Below are 20,401 nucleotides of genomic sequence, written 5' to 3'. Positions count from 1 at the left end.
ATGGCCTCAATGCACAATCCATGCCAGGATATAGGTGCGTATAGTAACTCCGGTTCTGCATCCGATTTTGGAATGCCCCTCCAACAGTTTGCAGGATGCGCTGCAAGGTGCATATCATCCCAGTAGTGTCTGCACCCTTCGTATCATGATGTATGGTCAAATCAGCTGATGCTAGTATATGTAAAGACTGCACCAGTCAAGCGACAGCGTCTCAAGTCGGCAAAGCTGCAGCGGCATCGCATCAGCCCGGAGAGACGGCATGCGTCTGCGGTTCTCCAGCCTTGTCCACCACTGGTGCCGACGCAGATCCTTCAGATCCCTTGGATCTTGGCCGTCATCGACGCAGCAACGTTACGAAAAGCCAGTTAAAAAGCGACTACCCCAACAGCGACGGGGGGAAACTCCAAAAGTTTTATGTGCAACAAAACAAACTCATCGACCAGTTTCTCGGCGCCGAGGATGAAGAACGTCTTCAGGTCGAGGAGGATGCCCGTATGGGCCCTAGGATAAAATTGGCCGTCAACGCCTCCTTCCTAGTTAACTTCGGGCTCTTCATCATCCAGGTCTATGCTGCTGCATCAACCGGCTCCCTATCTGTAAAGTGACCCACTAGTTCGGCGGCCCCCTCTCCGTCGTTCTCACTAATTTTGACTGAAATAAGCTCTTTGCCACTGCTGCCGATGCCTTTGTCCGTGATCACACACCCCCCGCACTGAGAGAAAATCTCTAATATGCACTTAGGTGGACCTCGTGTCGTCCTTTATCATATGGATAACATCCCGTGTAGCTGCCCAGCCCAATGTATACAAGTACCCAGTGGTGGGTGTCCATCTGCAATAGCCTGTTCGTCGGGGGCCATTACTCAAGAACGTGACAGGGCCGCACAAGAATCGAAACGATCGGCATCATTCTCTTCTGCTCGCTGCTGACTACCGTAGCGGTTGAGCTTCTTGTAAGTTGCACCTAAACCTCGAGGAACGGCCCGCCCCTGATAGTCGGCAACTCTAACCAGCCGACGGTATAGATCGAGTCCATAAGAACACTAGCAGCGGGGGGTAGGGGGTCAGAGCAGCTCCAGATCATACCATTGGTATTTGTGGGCGTGGCGAGTGCGTGCACCTATGAGGGGAAGACCTCGACGAGGGCGCTAATGTCGATGTGTAGTCTTTGCCAAAAGCACCCTGATGGTATACTGCTTCTTCTACCGCAGGTATCCATCTGTCCATGTCTTCTTCGTGAGTGGATGTTCATCGTGTGGTAAAGTGTTGCGTAGACTTAGCTTGCATTAGATTGATCACCGGAACGACATCCTCGTCAATAGCTTCGGTTTGACTTTATCCATCGTCGGAAAGAACCGTGACGCTTGGTTTGCAGATCCCACGGGCGCTATCATTATTGCCTTGATTATACTCTTCTCATGGGTCTCCAATGCCTTTGAGCAGGTATGGCTTCTCGTAGGGAGATCGGCACCAGCAGATTTCGTCTCCAAACTTATCTACCTTGCTATGACACATGACTCCCGGATACTCAAGGTCGACACAGTAAGTCAACCCTGGAGTATACCACATACCCTCTTGTGAATATCTGTCAGAAGATGAGCTAATGGAAATGTAGTGCCGAGCGTACCACGCTGGCCAGCGGTACTATGTGGAGGTTGATATCATCATGCACACGGATACGCCGCTCAGGATCTCGCATGACGTTAGCCAATCACTCCAAAGGAAGTTCGAAGGTGCGTGGTTTTTCTTTGCTGTTGCATTGCTTGGTCTCCCCCGTGGATAGTGGGTGACTAAGAGGGACAAAAGGCTTGAGCGATGTCGAGCGAGCGTTTGTACATGTTGACTATGAGTGCGACCACGATCCCTACGAAGAGCACAAAAAGCTCTATAAAGTAGACACTGAAAGCCGAAGCCTGAAAGATAGACTACTATTCTGGCGGAGACCTCAATGAGTCTCGGAGAAGTCCAAGGAGAAGAAGTTTGCAATAGGCTGGACAACAGTGCAGCGGTTGTAGGAGCGGGTGGGATGGATTGGTGTTGGCGAAGCTCCCAAGGAAGTTTCGGGCACAATAGAGCAAGATGCAGGGTGCTATGAACAGGAAAAGGACGACAGCATGAATGAGGTTACGGCAGTGATGATGATGATGATGATGATGATGACGACGACGACGACGATGAGTATTATTATTATCAATATGAACAGCTCCCACGCCCCTATCTATGATCAGTGACCAGTGATGGGCTTGTGATGAGGTTCAGCCTCGACCATGTGGCTCAAACACGTGGCTAGGAGTTCTATCTAATCTACTTAATCTAATCAAATCTAATCTGATCGTTAATACTTTGCAGTTTTGAAGTTGATTGGTCATGCTTAGGTAATTGGCCCACCTACGAAGTAGGTACATTGTAGGTAGGTATCTGGTAGGTACCTGAGTAATTAAGCCTGCCCTGGTAACCACTACCCACATGCACCTCGCGGTACATACCTCATCCTCCCAAGCTCGTACGATTTCAGAACATGCAACGGCTTCTTTTCCGGCCCCTCGATCTCCCTTTCTCACGACCCTCGGCGAGCCTCTCCATGCTCCATTAACTCATGCCGCAATGCCTCTGCTAGTACCCGGTATGCGCTTAGCGCCACCCGGGCTGTCGAGGGTGCAGTTCATCTGCCGCCAATGTCTCCGTCAACAGTCCCCAAAAGCCCCATCGCGTATCCTCCAGTCTTTGCGACCATTCCGCCGCCATGCTTCCACCACCTCAACGACGCCCATGCCAATGAAGAGGCCACCGCTCTCGGCCACTTTCTTTAGCACAAGCGCCGCTGTCCAATCTAATGCCGCCATGGGCACCCCAACACACGCTGCCGCCCAGCAGCTATCGAGGCGCGCATTCCCGGAGGCAACGAGCTCCAAGTCGGTCGCCTACTGGCTCCTCGGTAGCGCTGCCAGCGTCTTTGGTATTGTGGTCTTTGGCGGCCTGACCCGTCTGACCGAATCGGGGTACGCATGCTATTCCCACACCTGAAACGAGATGAAATAGAGCCTTTTTTTGCAAGAATTCGTGAATTCTGCTAACTCCGTTTCCCCCCCTCCCCTTAAACAGTCTCAGTATAACAGAATGGAAGCCCGTCACTGGCTCTCTCCCCCCCCTGACTCAACAAGACTGGGAGTCGGAATTCGAAAAATACCGAGCATCGCCCGAATTCAAGATGCTAAACTCTCATATGGATCTGGCCGAGTTCAAGAAGATCTATTTCATGGAGTGGACCCACCGTCTCTGGGGAAGGCTTATAGGTCTCTCATTCGTCCTTCCTACGGCCTACTTCATCGCGCGGCGTCGTGTTTCCGTTCCGATGGCTTGGAATCTTGTCGGAATCTCTGGTCTCATCGGTTTCCAGGGTTTCATTGGTTGGTGGATGGTAAAATCAGGTCTTAAGGATGACTTGTTCGCGCCCGGCTCACACCCAAGAGTGAGCCAGTATCGACTTACTGCCCATCTCGCCACAGCTTTTGTGTGTTATTCGTGGATGTTGCTTGCTGGACTCAGCATACTCAGGACACGCCGGCTCCTCGCTAATCCCGCTAATTCTATGAAGCTGGTTGAAGCCTTAAAGCACCCCGCTATGGTTCCCTTTCGAAGATCGGTGGCTGCCCTTACAGCTCTCGTTTTCACAACCGTGCTTTCTGGCGCTCTGGTTGCTGGCCTCGATGCTGGTTTGATTTACAATGAATTTCCCAAGATGGGACTTGGATTGGCACCGCCAGCCTCGGAATTATGGGACAAGTTCTACTCACGCAAAGAAGACGGTTCTGACTTGTGGTGGCGAAACGTGTTAGAAAACCCGAGTTTGGTGCAGCTTGACCATCGTATCCTCGCTACAACCACATTTTGCTCGATCCTCGCTCTATTTGCCTACGCCAGGAGAGGGCGGGTTGCCACCGTTTTGCCGAAAGATGCTCGTAAAGGGGTCACCGGTGTGGTCCATCTAGTCTGTATCCAGGTTGCGCTAGGAATCAGTACCCTCATCTACATGGTACCTATCCCGCTGGCTGCAGCACACCAGGCCGGCGCCCTTGCTTTATTGACAGGAACTCTTGTGCTTGGTCAACGGCTGAGGGTTCCTAAGTCCACACTTAGACTGATCCAGAAGAAGCTGGCAACCATGCCTAGGTAGCGAAAGCTTGGTGTATAAATATTGTACATTCAAACCTAACACGCAAGGCTGTGCGATAGTTGTGTAAATACAAAATGTAAAATCTCAGTTCAATCATGATGTACATCTTGTGTCAGAGTCTCGACGTTGGTGTGTATCCTACTTATTAGATCTATCCGTTTTAGGGGAAGTAAATGCACTAGATGACTGCTGGCAGACAATGGTGAGTTCATTCATATTTTGTTGCAGCAGAGATTATAGGGAGCCCCTTGTGGACACCAATGGGTGTGGCTTCGGTAAGATGTGAGGCTACGGTAGGTGCGTACCTAAACCGAACTGCCAAGACGAATCTTATGAATGCTACCTACGCGTTCACAAAGGCCGCATTTCAACCCTGCCAAACCGCTTGATCAGCAGAGATCATATGACCACTCTCCCACCTTACTAAGTAAGTAGGAGATCAGCAAAGCGGCGATCGCTTGCTCTCATTCCGAAGACAGACCTACATAGTATGCAATGTTCTTTCACAGTCGTCCACAGCGAGTGTAACGACAGGGTCCTAGGAGGAGATTCAACCCTGCTTGTGTTTCTATCTGTGCTAATTGATATACACTAGCAGTATTGCAGTGATGTACCGTGTTAGCAAAGAGGGCAAAGATATTGGTAGCATACCTTTGTCCCTTCAAGAGAGTTAGGTTAGGGGTGTTAGTTCAACATAGAATCAAAAGACAGACCCGTGTGTGTATATACCTATCCAGGGTTCCTAGATGAGGCTCACACATGCGTATTCGCTTCGAGCTCTACTGTTCTGCGAGACTAATTGTCATCTACTCTGCTCAAGTAAGACGGCCTTGGATGATATACAGCCAATTGAGACAATCCAACTCTTCATTTGGAGAGCAGTGAACAGTCAGGGATGAATCGTCCCAAGCTTACCAGATTATTAGCTAACAGGCGTATCGTATCTCAATCAGTCTCTGTTCTAATAAATTTCCCGTAGGGTCCTTCTGATTCAATATCCCGGGGGGTTATAGTTATAGTAGTGCTGGTATTGCTTTCATTCACGGGGATCTGGATGCTGCTAATTATCTCTTGGGCCGACAATTTGCCCAAGCTGCAGCACAGTGGAAAACTGATGAGGGGAACCGAGCGGAGGTTTTCTATCATGTGAAAACCCATTGTAACATTGATTAGGCTACGATTACCAAACTTTAATCTCAAACCGGTGGGCTGACGGGATCAAATCACTGCGTACTTTGCTCAAGGAGTCGGCGGACTAATTAGGCGAGCTTCATGGTCTCAAGACTTCTGGCGGCAGCTGTTTTCAACCCCGAACGGATAACTGTCACGGTATACCTAGGTAGTTTAAGAACTTTGGGATCTCATCCAATCTGATGACAACCGCAAGACACAGGGTCACGATCAGGCCATATCATTAGTCTTTGTAATGTTCTTCGTTTGTCATGCATCATCACTGCTATCCCTTTATTGGTGGCAGGGTTGAAGATTGGTTAGTTAGAGAATGTGAGATCAATCAATGTTTCCTGGCAGAGGACAGGTAGGAAAAGGGAAAAAATAAAAATAAAATAATAAATAAATAAAAAGGGAAATTGGACAAAATGCAAAAACATACAACACCGGGGATTCGCTGGTCGTCACCGACCCAACTACTAATCCGGCGGTATCTGGCTTAGCTATGGGGGAGCGGACGGGACCCCGCGTTCTCCAGATCCTATGGTCGTATGTGCTAGCCAGTCCCTTAAATGTTGTATATAACCAAGCTACCTTTTGGATCGATCGCAAAAGGCGGGCACCAGATGCTGGTGATCTCTGAATAGGTTAAGCTAGAACTAGATGATTAGGTAATGAGGCCATGGGTGTAGCCCCGGCGTCTGTTTTTCTTCTTCCTGTAATGCTGTTTAGCCTGTTCGCATTCTCGGGCTGACATAGGATTGTTTTCTGCTGATATCAGTTTGTCTACATGTTCAACATATGTGCTTATGGGGCACACCTCGAATCCGCGAAGCTTCTCATGAAACATGGTGCAGATCCAGCCATCCTCCACGTCGGCGATGATGCCCCTGGAGGGAGAAAAAAAGGCTGAGACAAGTGATCAGCCACCCCGGCGTTGTCGCCAGACTGCCGGACGTTCGCCGATGCAAAGCCGGTGTGTAGTCGGGTGGGTTTTGAGCTGACGATCGCCATCGAGGCGGGCCTCTGATTGATGGAAGAGATCTAGCGTGTAACTAGCTACTGTAGTGCTGTTATATGGTCGGACTAGGTATCTGGAATCGTACTTGGGCAACGAGGCAACAATGGCTTTCTTCCCTTGCCATATATGAAATCATGATTACAGGCAATATACGGCGTATCTAGCACAGACGGGTATATAGAGGATGAAATATACTATTTTCAACCGTTGCTTTCATTGTCTCGTCATAGGGCTGCATGAAACTAGGACTATTTCGGTGGCTCCCTGGCCGAACTCATTTTCTCACCGCAGTGCTTACTTCGTAGTACCGACGGTCTGCACCGCCCTTACAACGGCGCGGTGGGGAGTTGTTAAATATAGGTGTCTCTACGCTTGCTGGCCCTTGGTTTTTCTAATCCGTCCAAAGCTACTTTGTCCCTGCCCCACCTCCTGGATCCTACCGTCTGATGCTTTGCGTTAGATGAGGGCAGTGAGACGAGACGAATTGGTACGATTCTCTGATTAGCGTATGAGAAAGGCCTAGGGCTTACCTGGTGGACAGGATTTCACGGCGAATACGGCGAACAAAGTCCTGCGCGTGGCTCATCGTTCCCTCATTAACCCGGAGATTGTGCGCCATGGATGTAGATAGCAGTAGCACCCACGCGTGGCTGTGGGTGGTACCACGACGTGTTAGTGACGTTCATTCATGGTTTTGTCCTAGTATATAACTTTGTCAGCGGTCCTTACAGCGACGCGGAAGAGGAGACGCTGGAAGTGACTGGGCCAGTTTCTGTTTGATAAGTATCCCTCAGTCTACGCAGTGATGGATGGCGATCTGGCCCTATATCGTACGCTGCTGAAAAGCGCGCCGCAAAACCCATACTTGCCGCGAGAGTCAAGTTATGGACCGAGTTTCCTTGACAGCTCAGCTTGTCTCTGCTCTTTGCGCCAGGTCGAGCAAGCCGAGGGGGAGGAAGAGGACGATAGGAAAAGGGCGGATAGTAACGATGCGGCATGGCAATGTATCGGGAACCAAACACAGGGCGTTTACGAGGTGACCACGGGCAAATGGTTCGAGAGCTTGCACGGCGGTAGCAAAGTTAACCTCCCGATCTACGATGCATCTAATGGCCCGGATACGAGTAAAGCCTTAACATGGGATACGAAAAAGAAGGCCTTCGTCGACGCCGATCTAGATGGGTTGACACCCTACGATAGGACATGTACGGCCATCAACCAAACAACCTTTAGCACGTCCTTCTATAGAGCGCTTGCTGAGAAGGAAGCTGGCGATACTCCCACTTCTGCCGCCTCTTGCTGGCGAGGTACAATACCTGTTGAGATTCAGAATGTGACAAACTGGGACTCTAATGGTTGTCCTTCCGGCTTCCTGTGTTTGTATACCCTAGAATTGGCTCTTGCTAGCAACGCTAATATCGTCGTACAGGCACAAACAACACAGTCAACTCGCTTCCACAGTACTGCATACCCTTTACCCAATGCCAAAGTGTCAGGCTCTCTGGTGAACAATGCCAATTCCAAGGCAAGAATTTTCCTATGGGTCCGTTCGAACCTGTTATCTGCCAGGAAGGCTATTATTGTCCAGAAGAGTTCGGCGGACGCAAGACGCTCCCTTGTCCAGCTGGAACGTATTGCCAACCCGGCGCCCCGACGCCAACTCCCTGCGCCGTAGGAAGTTACTGTCCCGAGAGGTCCACTTACCAAGTGTTCTTCATACCGCTAATTCTTCTATTGGCTCTAGACGTGTTCATTGCCGTGGCGTTGGTCTGGTATGCTGTCAACAAACGATTCCGAAGAAGTAGGGAAGGGCATACAATCACTAAACCGAGGGGCCTTGGTGCTTTCTCAGCATCCATGACTGGGTATAAGGAACTTCGTGACGAAACGGATCAGGATCACGAGATGTTACCGATGCAAGCCACGTATATGCCGCCCAGAGCAGATACTTGGGCTGGATTTCAAGCTGCGCTCGATATTCCGATACCTGTGACCTCAGACATGGAGGTGTATGACTCGGGCCTCACGCCTGAGCTCCGAGCGTTCGTTGATTCGATGCGCAAGGCAACGGACGCCTCGCAGTTCGGCCTTTCTTTTACCTACAACAACTTGGGCTTCCATCCCAAAGGCTCGCCCAAGCCTATTCTGCAGAACGTGACAGGGTCTATAGAACGAGGCTCGCTCACGGCCGTCATGGGCGGCTCCGGCGCGGGCAAATCCACCTTCGTCAATGTTTTGATGGGCAAGACGACCAACACAGGCGGATTAGTCACCGTGAACAACATCCCAGGGAAGATCAAGCGGTATAAGAAGCTGATCGGCTACGTGCCGCAGGACGACATTGTCCTTCCTGAGCTTACGGTTTACGAGAACATCCTGCACTCCGCGAGGATCCGCCTGCCGCGGACGTGGTCCAGCGTCGACATCAAGGCTCACGTCGACTCTGTCATAGACTGTCTCGAGCTGTCCCATGTGCGCAATTCCCGCGTCGGAAGCGTCGGAAAACCTGTAATCAGCGGTGGACAGCGGAAGCGTGTAAGCATTGGTATGGAACTGGCTGCTGCACCTATGGCCATCTTCCTCGACGAGCCCACGAGTGGTCTGGACGCCACATCGGCGTCATCAATTATGCGCACGTTGAAAGCAATTGCGCGTCTTGGAATTTCCGTCATCGTAATTAGTTAGTAACCCTTCAACGACCCCTGGAACCTCGCACATAGTAGCTTACCGAGAATGATGGTAACTAACCTATATGATCTAGTTCACCAGCCGAGAGTGGAAATATTCGAGATGCTCGACGAATTGATACTCTTGGGTAACGGCCAGATCATCTACGAAGGTAGAGAGGATGGCGTACAGCAATTTTTCGAGAACGTCGGGTTTCGATTCCCTGAGCACGCCAACACGGCAGACGTCATAACAGACATCATCACCGGCAACGGTCGACCGTACAAAAAGGCGGGCGACATCTCCAAAGAAGCCTTGATAAGCAACTGGGCCAATTCTCGCCAAAACGCTGCCATTAAGAGCCGCCACGAGTCTCTGCAGTCAGACCGTGCTTCCATCAAACAGACACAGACAATACAGCGATCCATGCTGAAATCGCGAGGTGCGCCGCGGTGGAAGCAGGGCTGGCTGTGCTTGCAGCGGGCTATGCTCCAGCAGTGGCGCGCGAAGTCAACCTTCTGGTTCGAAATGGGTCTCGCGTCACTTTCGGGGATTCTGCTCGGTCTCGCGGAGAATAGCAAGCAAGGCATTCTCTTCAAGGGCATCTATAACGCGCCGTTCGAGATTCTATCTGTGGCGACAGATATCCAGTCTGTCCCAGAACTCGCACTGCTCACCGTCATCGCGATCGGTCTCGTCTCGGGCGCCCCCGGCGTCAAGGTCTTCTCGGAGGAGATGCTCCTGTACCGTCGGGAGGCCGAGGCCGGCCACTCGCGAGTCGCCTATTTCCTCGCTAAGAACTTGTCTGTCTTTCCCCGAATGGCATTCGCGTGCCTACACTTTACGACCCTTATTCTTGTGCTCTCTGTGCCGATCATGCCGTGGGGTAACGCTTTCATTACGAACTTCGTGTACTTCTACTGCATATATGGGTTAGCGAGTGTCATGTCCAGTAAGTCTGATAACCCGTCCTCTTCCTTTCAACGCGTAGGTTCAATGGCAAAGATGACTAACATCACATTATCGCAGTGATCGTGAAAAGAGAGGATGCGCCGCTCTTTGCGACCATGATTAGTTTAGTCGTCGGTATCCTCTCTGGTGCAGCGCCCCCCCTCTCTAAGGTCAAGGAATGGCATTTAGAATGGCTCTGGCGCGCGTCACCCGGCACCTGGCTTGCCGAGGTTTACTTTGGGCAGATGATTGAGCCCTTCAGATACCTCTATAATGTCGACCTAGCCGCGAGGATCGCGGGATTCCGCCTTCACGAGCTCTGGACAAACATATTAGTGCTGCTTCTCATAGGAACCATCTATCGTATAATCGCCTTCATTGGTCTGGTGGTCGGGGTACGATGGCGTGCTTGAAGGAATGCCATTATTCAATGATGTAAATTTAATATAAGGAAGCATCAGGTACAGAGGTAACAGGGTGGTGAAACTGATAACTATATATAATGTTAAATAGATGACCTTAAAGGATATAGAGGCTTGATGATTAAAGATATATAATACCCATTGCATTATTAATACACCATTCCTTTAACCTTTACCCCACTGATTAATATAACAACATACCCTATAGCTACATTGCTTCTATAACCCTATATATATTATGAAAATGAAGGCTAATTGTTTAACTAAGTATGTATAAGCATTTATTGACATCTATTGCGCCTCGTGAACAGTATTCATTAATGCAGATACTCTTTTGGGGGCTGAGATTAGGGCATAGCATATAGCGAAAATCGGGAGGCTGTCTAGAGACACTGTCTGGAGACGCTATCTTGGAATACTGTCCTAGGGCTGTATACATACTATATCATACATTGTCCTCCGGACAGTATCTGGGGACGTTATCCTAGGATGACATCCGAAGATAGCACTCGGAGATGACATCAACTGCCTAACCTTACACGTTGACTACCTTACAGAAATGTGCTACAACTTAAAAAAAAATTCCTACTATAACAACATGCTAGGCGCCAAAGGATTGCAATAGAAGTTTTTTTGATAGGAACTATGTAGCAAAGGGCTTCTGTTGTAAGTTGTCTAGCTGTCACTGTTTGCTAAACGGTATTGTTTAGAACATCACCACCTGCACAACACCATACCTTCTTACGTACTACTGTAGATACTCTAATATCACAGAAAGTACAATGTGAAGCAGATACTGCTTTACATTGTTAAGAACGCGCAAAGAATCACCGAGCTAGTATCGGACTTCCACACTCGAGGGGAAACAAGAGTCCATGGGACAGTCTCCTTGAGCCTAGAGTATCTCACAGATAGTGTCTGATAGAAATGGAACACTCCTTGTAGAACATCCTCGCCAGATGGTTTGTCGAACGAAGACTTTAGTGACTCGTTCTTCGATGCCTAACCTCGGCCGAAACTCATAGTTAGCAGTTGGCGTAGACATGCGTAGTACACGCTCGTACATAGGCAAGTCAGCTGCGCCGCCGGCCGCGCGTAGCGAGTGTCATGCTGGCTTGGTCTCCCTCGTGACAAATGAAACGTTACCTTAATCGCGAATTGGGCGGCACGGGGTTTCTGTTGTCAAGGTTCTTTGAGTACCGGAGTCTGCGCCCTTTCCTTCTCACATTCCCGTTCACGCCGCATGTTTCAGGCAGATGACCGCATAAAGGAACAGGAGCGTCGCACTGAGGCGATACAATCCTTCAGCTAACCGGATGCCGAAATCATCGAGATAGAGAGACATCAAAAATACTAATTCCTGAGGGGCCTTGGTGAGGACTTATGTCTCAATTGAAAAGCACGTGGCTGGCGCAGGTGTCACCAGCTATCGTTACGCCGACATCCTCTTGTCGCACAGAGCCGAGGTGGCAGTCTTGGAGGTAGAGTTTGTCGTATGTGTTCGTGACTTGTGACTTTGAGTGAAAGCGACCTCATACCATACATGGGAGGTATGGCCGTCTGACCAGGTGGGTTACCTACTGATAAATCTGTGTACCTGACAACCATTGAGATTAGCACGTCGCTTATTTACAACCTAATAGCGATACATATTAGATTTATGCGTAGAACAGGGTATTTCGTTTAATCAGGAAGCTGGCACAGGAGACATACACCCCTTCGCTCAACAGGCGTTCCGTAGCCGAGTGGTCAGGTTATCAGGCTGTCGTCCCTACTTCGGGCGGTTATCGATAAATGTCTAATGTCAACAAGGCTATCAACAAGCAGATCAATAAACGTGGTAATCCATGCGAGGAATCACTGGGTGAATTCTCGAGGAATCAAGAGATGTCATGGTAAAGGATAGCGAAAAGTTGTAGATGAGTGATATGGAGTCCGTATAGTGTAAAGCTAGCTGGGAAGCCAAGATCGAGGTGTGCTCGGACCGAAACTTGCTGGGATAGAGAATGATCTGTTAGGATTCCATAGAGTACGTCAATTGAGCACTTCGGCAATGTGAGTACTTGTTGGCTCGGATCACCTAGCCAATCTCAATTAGTACTTCCCGGCCAGCACGAGAGTGGTGTATGATTCCTCTCTGGATCGAGTTCGTGTAACATATCGAACGGAAGGCTTTTGAGAGACTGATCATATTAGCGACCTGAGAGGGAAACAATCATGGATCTGATGAGTTCGGCCTGACAATATTACTGGCGTGATAGAAAAGGCATTGTCGACGCGATTTGCCATACCTATCACCGAGGACAACATCTATATCGCCAGCTGGAAGCTGTCCTGACTGGAAAAGTCTCATACCAACTCTTCTCGAGCTTCCTGAACGACGCGGTAATGCTTACCCGAGCTGTACGGACTGGCCGAGACAATCTTATGCTGGAGATACTGACTCAGTCCGATGGCTAAAGAAAGGCCTGAGGGTTATCATTCGTAGAGCGCCAATATATCTCGCCTCATTCCTTCCTTTCAGTCGAGTTTTCGTGATATATCCGAGTCCCGTGCAGGACAGAACGGAAGTGGCGAGCATGGATTCCTTTAAACATTGTTCCAAGCCCGTAAGTCTGATTCGTCAAGATTCAACGAAGAAAGGGATATGCCGATGGTAAGCATCGTCGTGGTGAAATGAATCAAAGACACCCCTCTGCGGCAACGCAAGCTATCGTACCCCTCGATCTCAGATTGAAGATACCGGCAGAGATGTCCTCGCCCTCCGCAATTGTTGCGTAGGGCGTTGGCTAGGTTCTGTGAGAATCATGATGTGCCATTCAAAATTGTGTAATGATAGTTGTTGCCACTCCCAGGCGTGGTAACTGTTTAGAACATCATTGATGGACTGGCGACCAAGTTGTCAAGGTAAAGCCACATGAGGCCACCACTCGCAATTAGTTCCAGTTAAAGCTATAGCACCCCACGACAGATGGTAGCGGGAGACTGAGGGAAAGCATTGAATCAAGGTATAAGGGCAACATTGCCACGTACGTGCTACCCGCGAATGATTGTGAGCGTTCAAATGTCCAATTATAAATGCTCACCTAGGATATTATTCGTACATCCGACAATGAAGTCCAGGACAGAATGTAGACAGGCTCGTGGAGAAGGTGAAGAATGAAATGGTACGAAATTTCATGACATGAGGTAGAAGGACCAGATACTGAGTGTATATCCGATGTGACCCTTTGCGGCAGAATGCAGGGTAGGCGTCATATATGTAATTGTAGCACATACATATACATATTACACCAACGTCGGCGTTGTTGGAGGCACCTTTAAACAGACGAGAGATCTAGACAGGTGGACACAGCCAGCATCTCATTCCTCGACGCGCGCCACATCCACTAACTACATGGCGCTCACGGCGCACACTACACTCACTAACACAGACAGATACCTAGATGGTTTTGGAGATATATGACGGTCAGCAGCATCGGGATGGAATAGAGATGCAGATCCATCGCGGGTAAGATGGTGGCATCGATAGTGCAGACCCGGTGTGCTACGTAGCACGAACAGTAAGGAAGAGTAAGAGCCAGAAGCTGATAATAAGCTAGTAAGCACCAGCGGGAACGGTTGATAGCCCCAAGATCAATGGTTCCCCTACTATCTGGGCCGCCATGTGTATGTATGTAGACTATCCCAGTTGCATCTTCATATACCGGCAGTAACTATAGAAAACCCGAGGTTGCGAGGCCAATGCACACATACAGTACCTACATGGGATGCCATGTGCGTCGGGTGCTGGTGACTTGTACTTTGAAAGAGATATTTGTTATGGGGATACGTGTGATGATACCCTCCTTGTTTAGAGCGATGAGTGTCCTCATGCGATGTAACGGAGCAAATCGGTGATGATGATAATGATGATGATGATGTCTCTACCTCCATTTCGATACTGTCTCTCCCCGCTTAGAGACTGCGGGCCTGTTGTCTGAGCGAGGAAGAATTGATCAAGATGAGGTTCGGAGATGTCGAAGGCGTGTTGCTAAAAATATGTGTTACGGCAGGATTCTGCTAACTTGTTGCAGTGTAGATTCGATCTTGAGGCTGCACTAACAGCTCCGCGCCGGCGTCGGACTTTAGACTGTTTGGGTCTCCTGTTAGGGGGGCAAGCACAGTGTGTTGTTCCTTTTTTCACAGGTACCTCCCATGCAAAGGCCAGGATCCCTAAGCGAGGCCCACTAGCAGTGTCCCGCTTACTTACATGTAGTGTAGTGTAGTGGCTTGCTGCAGCTTGGAAACCCTTGGTCAGTGAGCTCCATAGTTTTTTAAGGTTAAAAGGTGGATACACCATGTCATCTACCTACCACAGTGTTTATATCTACTGTAGATATTACTTAGGCAAGGTACTATCTAGCATCATCTAGCTTACCCGGGTTCTGCCCAATGTAAGCCGCGCTTTTTCTTCAAAATTGCTTACCTCTACACACAATTCTGCCTCCATCTTACCTACCTGCCTAAACCAGGTAGCTGATATTGACTGCAACAAGTTAGGCGAGAAGGCCTCGGAATAAGAGTAGACTCAAGTCCGCCATATCCGTCCCCGTTCTTCTTCGAACTCTTCTAGAAACACCATGCCCTTCCCTTGTCTGTCAGAGTCGTACTGTCGTATACTGCCTAGGTATCTAGATAAGAATTCTCATTCTATACATGATACTATCCGTGATACTATCCGTGATACTATCCATGATATGAACCTCTGTAGGGAACCTCTGTAGGTACTCTCCTACTTACTACTACACTTGCTTATACTGCTTGCCGCTTCAGGTAGGTCGCAGCCCAAGATGCGGCGAGACGGCAACACAGATCTTCATGGATGGCATGGTCTAGGCATCGACCCGAACATGCGTTGCGAAGATGCGATCAATGTTGATTCTCTAGCCCTCGGTCACCGTATGCATGCTACTGTATGCAGTGTACTTAATGCCTATCTCCGAACCCTCTCTGTGCTACCTATGCGATGGCATATATCTACATGCCAGAGCTACATTAGTGCACTGGAGAGCTGAGATGATGGCTTGGGCCCTCTCGAAACTTAAAACAGGGCAGTAAGTATGATACAGCATAGCAGAAACGCATGTGGTTTAGGCCGTATGATGGATGGTCCACATGAGGTAATCCCATCTCGCCCTACGGTAGCCTACATCTCGTCAGCTTTGTCACGGAAATCAGAGACTGTAGTGTAGTATACCGGTAGTGTAGGTATATAGGTATGTGGTTCACCTACATTACACGGACAGTACACGGGATAGGTATAGAGTCCCCAGGTTTTCGCTTACGAGTGGGCAAAGCGAGCAACCGCCAAGCACCGCATTTCGCATCCTCGGGATATAGGCCGCTCGCATTCTCGGAATGGCGGTACAAGGCATGCACTGTGGCATGCAGCACATGCAGCGTTCTAGCGTACATGTGTGCCTAGGTACCTAGTGTAACAACACACTTCACAATATCTGCCACCTCGGGTGCATGATGAGTAGGTAGTGGTACTCTACATACCTAGGGATGAAGTTGGTGTATTGCGAAGTCTCCTCCAACACCGCAGAGCTGTGGCCACCAGAGGGAACCACGGAGGGAATTGTGCAAAAACAAGAGACCAGAGACCGTCGAGGACCAGCCAGCATGTTCCCAATTATTCTGGATGAAGCTCACAACACACAGGAAAGATACATTGATAAGTATACCTAGTACGGTAGAAGTTGGGTGGATGGGTGGATGGGGTGGATACAAAGCGATGGCTCCCCTTCATCATCAACCACCCTTGCTTGTGCCAGCTCCACCCCTTTGAGTACCACCTAGAGTATGGCAGGCAGGTAAGTATACGTACAGAGAAGGGCGTTATACCACATGCGTATACATATACGATGTATGGTCCTATGCATGCATACCTAGGTATATGTATACCTAGGTACAAGTGTGTATCAGCTAGTGAGAAAATTGCTTCCATGCACACGTTTTCCACCTGCAGGAACTTTTATGTGTAAAAGGCTTGGTGGGCTGCTAAGGCGACATGGTACCACCTGTCTTTGCTAAGTCACAAGTCAAGGTAGAAGAATACAGTGTAGGAAGTGCAGTTATATGCCTGAAACCACTCGGCAAGGCCGTCGTCTACACTGCTTGGCTTGGTTTGGATTCTATGGCTTTCAGTGTTAGGTAGATGCTGTGCCCAAAAGAGAGACAGACAGAAGTGCATGTAGAACACCCGAAGGACGTATAAAAAAAATAATGATAATAATAATAAAAGCTGCCTTACATCATCCTGCTCTTGTTAATAGTTACTAAGTAACCTAAGCTGGATTCTGACCTGGAGTCCTACCAAAGTTGACCGGGGACTGAGGGAGATTAGATGGCACCAATGCCACCCAGCGGAGACAACACCCAAGGATTCATCTCTCCAAGAGGGTCGGGCCCACCGACACAACCTGTATCAACTGTACGCGATCAGACACGATGGAATGGAAGTACATGACGGTAGTACTGTGGCGGACGGAAAACAACACGCAAAATGGCTGTGTTGGTGCCAAGGCCCTTGGCCTAGTCCCCTGCCTACCTATCTACTGTGTTAGGTCGACGTGCTGACCACGGCTGACGCTGTTCAATAGCGAGAATAGACACTGGAGCAGACTTCACCTCTTCGCCTCTTGCCAGCTGTCGGTCACTCGGCACAACTTTCATCAACTTTCATCAACTCTCATCAAACCCTCATCAACCAACACAGAACCATCCTGTGTAGTGTACACTACACCAAAGTAGGAGAAGCGGTGGCGTAATGTCTAACTTACGAAGTATGTCTAGCAGCAAATGGCCATGCCCAGCTTGGCAACGCACGCGGGTTGAGTAGTAACCCACGAGAGGCATCTCGTCTCGCTCGCTCGCCCCTCCCACCACCAGCTTGTTGACCTTGCTCGCCGTCCAATCATCGAATGTAAAATGTATGCAGCAAGTGTTGCGATCCGAACTAGCGAGCCTCTTGGACAGTCGATACCGTTTCCATGAATATGACACTGACACACCTACTACTACGGAGCAGTCGTCAAGTGAGGATTCGTCTGTGCCAATGCCGGCCCGGCAGCTGAGCTCAAAGCCCCCTGCCCAGACACCCTTGCCTTCGTGGGAGCGCCATCTCTGCGCCGTCACACAGTACCTGGGCCGCCGGTCATGGTTCTCAACATGGGTCGTCCTCGCCTACCCTTGACCCGCCGATCTATATTACTCTATTGGTAGAAGCCTGTCAGCATCCTGTCATGGGCAAGGATCCCGTCAGCATCGAATTGCGGGGACCTGGAGATGACTACTTGCCCGAAAATAGATACGCACACATGGCTGGACCACCACCATGGCTGTCTCGTAGACGTACGCATGGACAAGCTAGTAAACACTAGTAACCCAGAGATCGACGTGAAGAAGCAACTCTGCTATATAAGACTGGCGATCTACCTGGCTTCTTGTGCTAAAGAATCTACCATGCTCACTCACCTTCTCTTCTCACCTCTTCTTCCTTCACGGGCCTGAGTAGCACTACTACTACTCTTTGATTTGCAGCCCATTTTTCTTTAACCCCCCCCCTTCTTTCACTCATTCCATATAGCATCATTCTATTTACATTCCCTTCCCTATAAACAATGAAGTCTTTCTCATATCTCGCGCTTCTTAGCGCGATTGCGCCTTGCGCTTTTGCTGGGTAGGTCGCGACTGAGGAACCCCCTCCCCATATCAACAATATAATACAGTCACTAATACCATCCTTGTATAGAGCTGGCCGCGACGGTGTAGATGTTCTCATCGACGTCATCCAACCCCAGAACCACTACCCCCAGACTAGCGATGCTCTTATCCCCATTGCTAAGCCAGCCAAGTCCGAGTATGAGTACGTTATCGTCGGCTCGGGCCCCGGTGGTGCCCCGCTAGCCGCCAACCTCGCCATTGCCGGCCACAGCGTCCTCCTCATCGACGCCGGTGGTGACTACGGTCACCTTCGGGAGCGTGAATCACCAGCTTTGGCCAATCCTTCGTCCGAGAGGAACGAAGTCAGCTGGGGCTTCTTCACCCACCACTACGAGAACGAGGAGATCGCCAACAAGGATCGCAAGCTCACCTGGTTGACACCGGATGGAAAGTTCTACAGTGGTGTCGACGTCCCCGAGGGATCAACCAAGCTCGGTAACTTCTACCCCCGTTATGGTGGTCTCGGTGGTTGCGCTGAGCACAACGCCCTTGTCGCTCTGCTGCCCAGCAGGAACGATTGGGATGGCATCAAGAACGCTACTGGTGACAAGTCCTGGGATAACGATGCCATGAGGAAGTATTTCAAGAAGGTCGAGAAGCTTGAGTACAGCGTCCCTGAGGGAACTGAGGACACCCACGGACAGGATGGTTACATCCACATCACTCAAAACCCCGACGGTATCCCCGCCCAAGACGTCAAGCTACTATCTGTTGTTGCTGGCGCCGCCAAGGCCTTCGGCATCGACAACAGCGGTCTTACGACTGCCATCAACAGTGCCGTGGCAATGGCCCAGGCGAACAGCATTGACTACGAGACTGGTCTGCTGCCTCTTAACATGACGACTGAGATCGCTGCTGCTTTGGACAACATGCTTGTCCACGATATGAACAGCGCCGATCCTGACCGTGACCTCAAGAAGGCCATGGGCAAGCTTCCCCTGCACGTCGATGCCGACAGACTACGTCGCTCCACCCCTCGTGACTACGTCTATGACACCTGGGCCGCCAAGACGTCTAACGGTACCCGTAAGTACAAGCTTGATGTTGCTCTCAACACTCTTGCAACCAAGGTTCTCTTCGATACCACCGGTGCCAAGCCCAGGGCTATCGGTGTTGACTTCCTCCACGGCCAGTCTCTGTACCGCGCCGACCCTCGTGCCAACCACACCGAGGACGGTGGTGAGCCTGGCACTGTCAAGGCCACCAAGGAAGTCATTGTTGCCGGTGGTGCCTTCAACTCCCCTCAGCTTCTGAAGCTCTCTGGTGTCGGCCCCAAGGAAGAGCTTGAGTCCTTCGGTATTGACGTTGTCCTGGATCTCCCTGGTGTTGGTGAGAACCTTCAGGACCGTCTCGAGACCAGTGTCAACGCTGAGTTCCCCACCAACTTCACTCGTATCCTTGCATGCTACTACCTTGCTGTCGACGGAGACCCGTGCTGGGCCCAGTATGCCGACACCAACAACAAGGGTGCTGAGAAGGGTAACTACGGTTCCAACGGTGTCGTCATGGGTAGCTTCTTCACCTCATCTTACTCTGAGGACGGCGAGCACGATCTGTGGATCGGTGGTTTCCCTGCTCTGTTCAACGGTTTCTACCCTGGCTACTCTTCCAACGCTGCTACCGTCGCTAACAAGAACTGGTGGTCTTGGTTGGTCCTCAAGGCTCACACCCGCAACCACGCCGGTACCGTCAAGCTTGCCACCACCAACCCCCGTGACACCCCTATCATCACTTTCCACAACACCTACGAGGGTATGCCCAAGGAGGAGGCTGACAAGGACGTTGGTGCCCTCCGTGAGGGTATGCGCATGGCTACCAGCTTCTTCGAGCACATCCCTGCCATCGATGGCGCTGCTGATGTTTTCTGGCCCCCTAAGGAGATCCGCGATGACGACGCTGCCCTTGACGAGTGGATTGTTGAGGAGGCTTGGGGTCACCACGCTTCTTGCTCCAACAAGATTGGTGGCGACGATGACAAGATGGCTGTCCTTGACTCCAAGTTCCGTGTCCGTGGTACCGACAGCCTGCGTATCGTTGATGCCTCTGCTTTCCCCAAGATTCCCGGTATCTTCCCCGTCCTTCCCATCATGATGATGTCTGAGAAGGCTACTGAGGACATCCTCGCCACCAAGACTCCTCCTCACTGCCCTTCAAAGAAGTCTCACAAGAAGAGGTCTCTCAAGAAGCTGTACTAAGGAGATAATACTGGCGGGCGGCAATTCCATGA

General features: G+C 50.2%; 4 protein-coding genes across 4 annotated transcripts; all 4 read left to right on the top strand.

Annotated features, from left to right (window-relative positions):
* F5B22DRAFT_657842 (cation efflux family-domain-containing protein) lies at positions 1-2,292 on the top strand (the record flags this gene model as incomplete). Its single annotated transcript, XM_047980079.1, has 9 exons — positions 1-52; positions 280-596; positions 742-819; positions 878-952; positions 1,025-1,109; positions 1,165-1,235; positions 1,290-1,541; positions 1,615-1,732; positions 1,806-2,292. The coding sequence occupies 9 exons, from the start codon at positions 1-3 to the stop codon at positions 1,949-1,951; spliced, it is 1,194 nt and encodes a 397-aa protein (XP_047828629.1). The 3' UTR covers positions 1,952-2,292.
* A 311-nt stretch (positions 2,293-2,603) lies between these two features.
* F5B22DRAFT_648681 (cytochrome c oxidase assembly protein COX15) lies at positions 2,604-4,173 on the top strand (the record flags this gene model as incomplete). Its single annotated transcript, XM_047979053.1, has 2 exons — positions 2,604-2,998; positions 3,102-4,173. The coding sequence occupies 2 exons, from the start codon at positions 2,604-2,606 to the stop codon at positions 4,171-4,173; spliced, it is 1,467 nt and encodes a 488-aa protein (XP_047828628.1).
* A 2,824-nt stretch (positions 4,174-6,997) lies between these two features.
* On the top strand, positions 6,998-10,581 carry F5B22DRAFT_308113 (uncharacterized protein). Its single transcript, XM_047970601.1, has 4 exons — positions 6,998-7,740; positions 7,794-9,044; positions 9,126-9,983; positions 10,061-10,581. Exons 1-4 carry the CDS (start codon positions 7,170-7,172, stop codon positions 10,393-10,395), a joined length of 3,015 nt encoding a protein of 1,004 aa, XP_047828627.1. The 5' UTR covers positions 6,998-7,169; the 3' UTR covers positions 10,396-10,581.
* Positions 10,582-17,858: 7,277 nt separating this feature from the next.
* Positions 17,859-20,401, top strand: F5B22DRAFT_308046 (choline dehydrogenase). The gene is made up of 2 exons (XM_047970600.1): positions 17,859-18,130; positions 18,203-20,401. The coding sequence occupies exons 1-2, from the start codon at positions 18,072-18,074 to the stop codon at positions 20,367-20,369; spliced, it is 2,226 nt and encodes a 741-aa protein (XP_047828626.1). The 5' UTR covers positions 17,859-18,071; the 3' UTR covers positions 20,370-20,401.

The sequence above is a fragment of the Xylaria bambusicola genome, assembly GCF_022495145.1.
Source record: "Xylaria bambusicola strain CBS 139988 unplaced genomic scaffold F5B22scaffold_36, whole genome shotgun sequence".
Classification (NCBI taxonomy): Eukaryota; Fungi; Ascomycota; class Sordariomycetes; order Xylariales; family Xylariaceae; genus Xylaria; species Xylaria bambusicola.
Note: the sequence above shows the minus strand (reverse complement) of the source record. Positions and strands in the feature narration are given on the sequence as shown.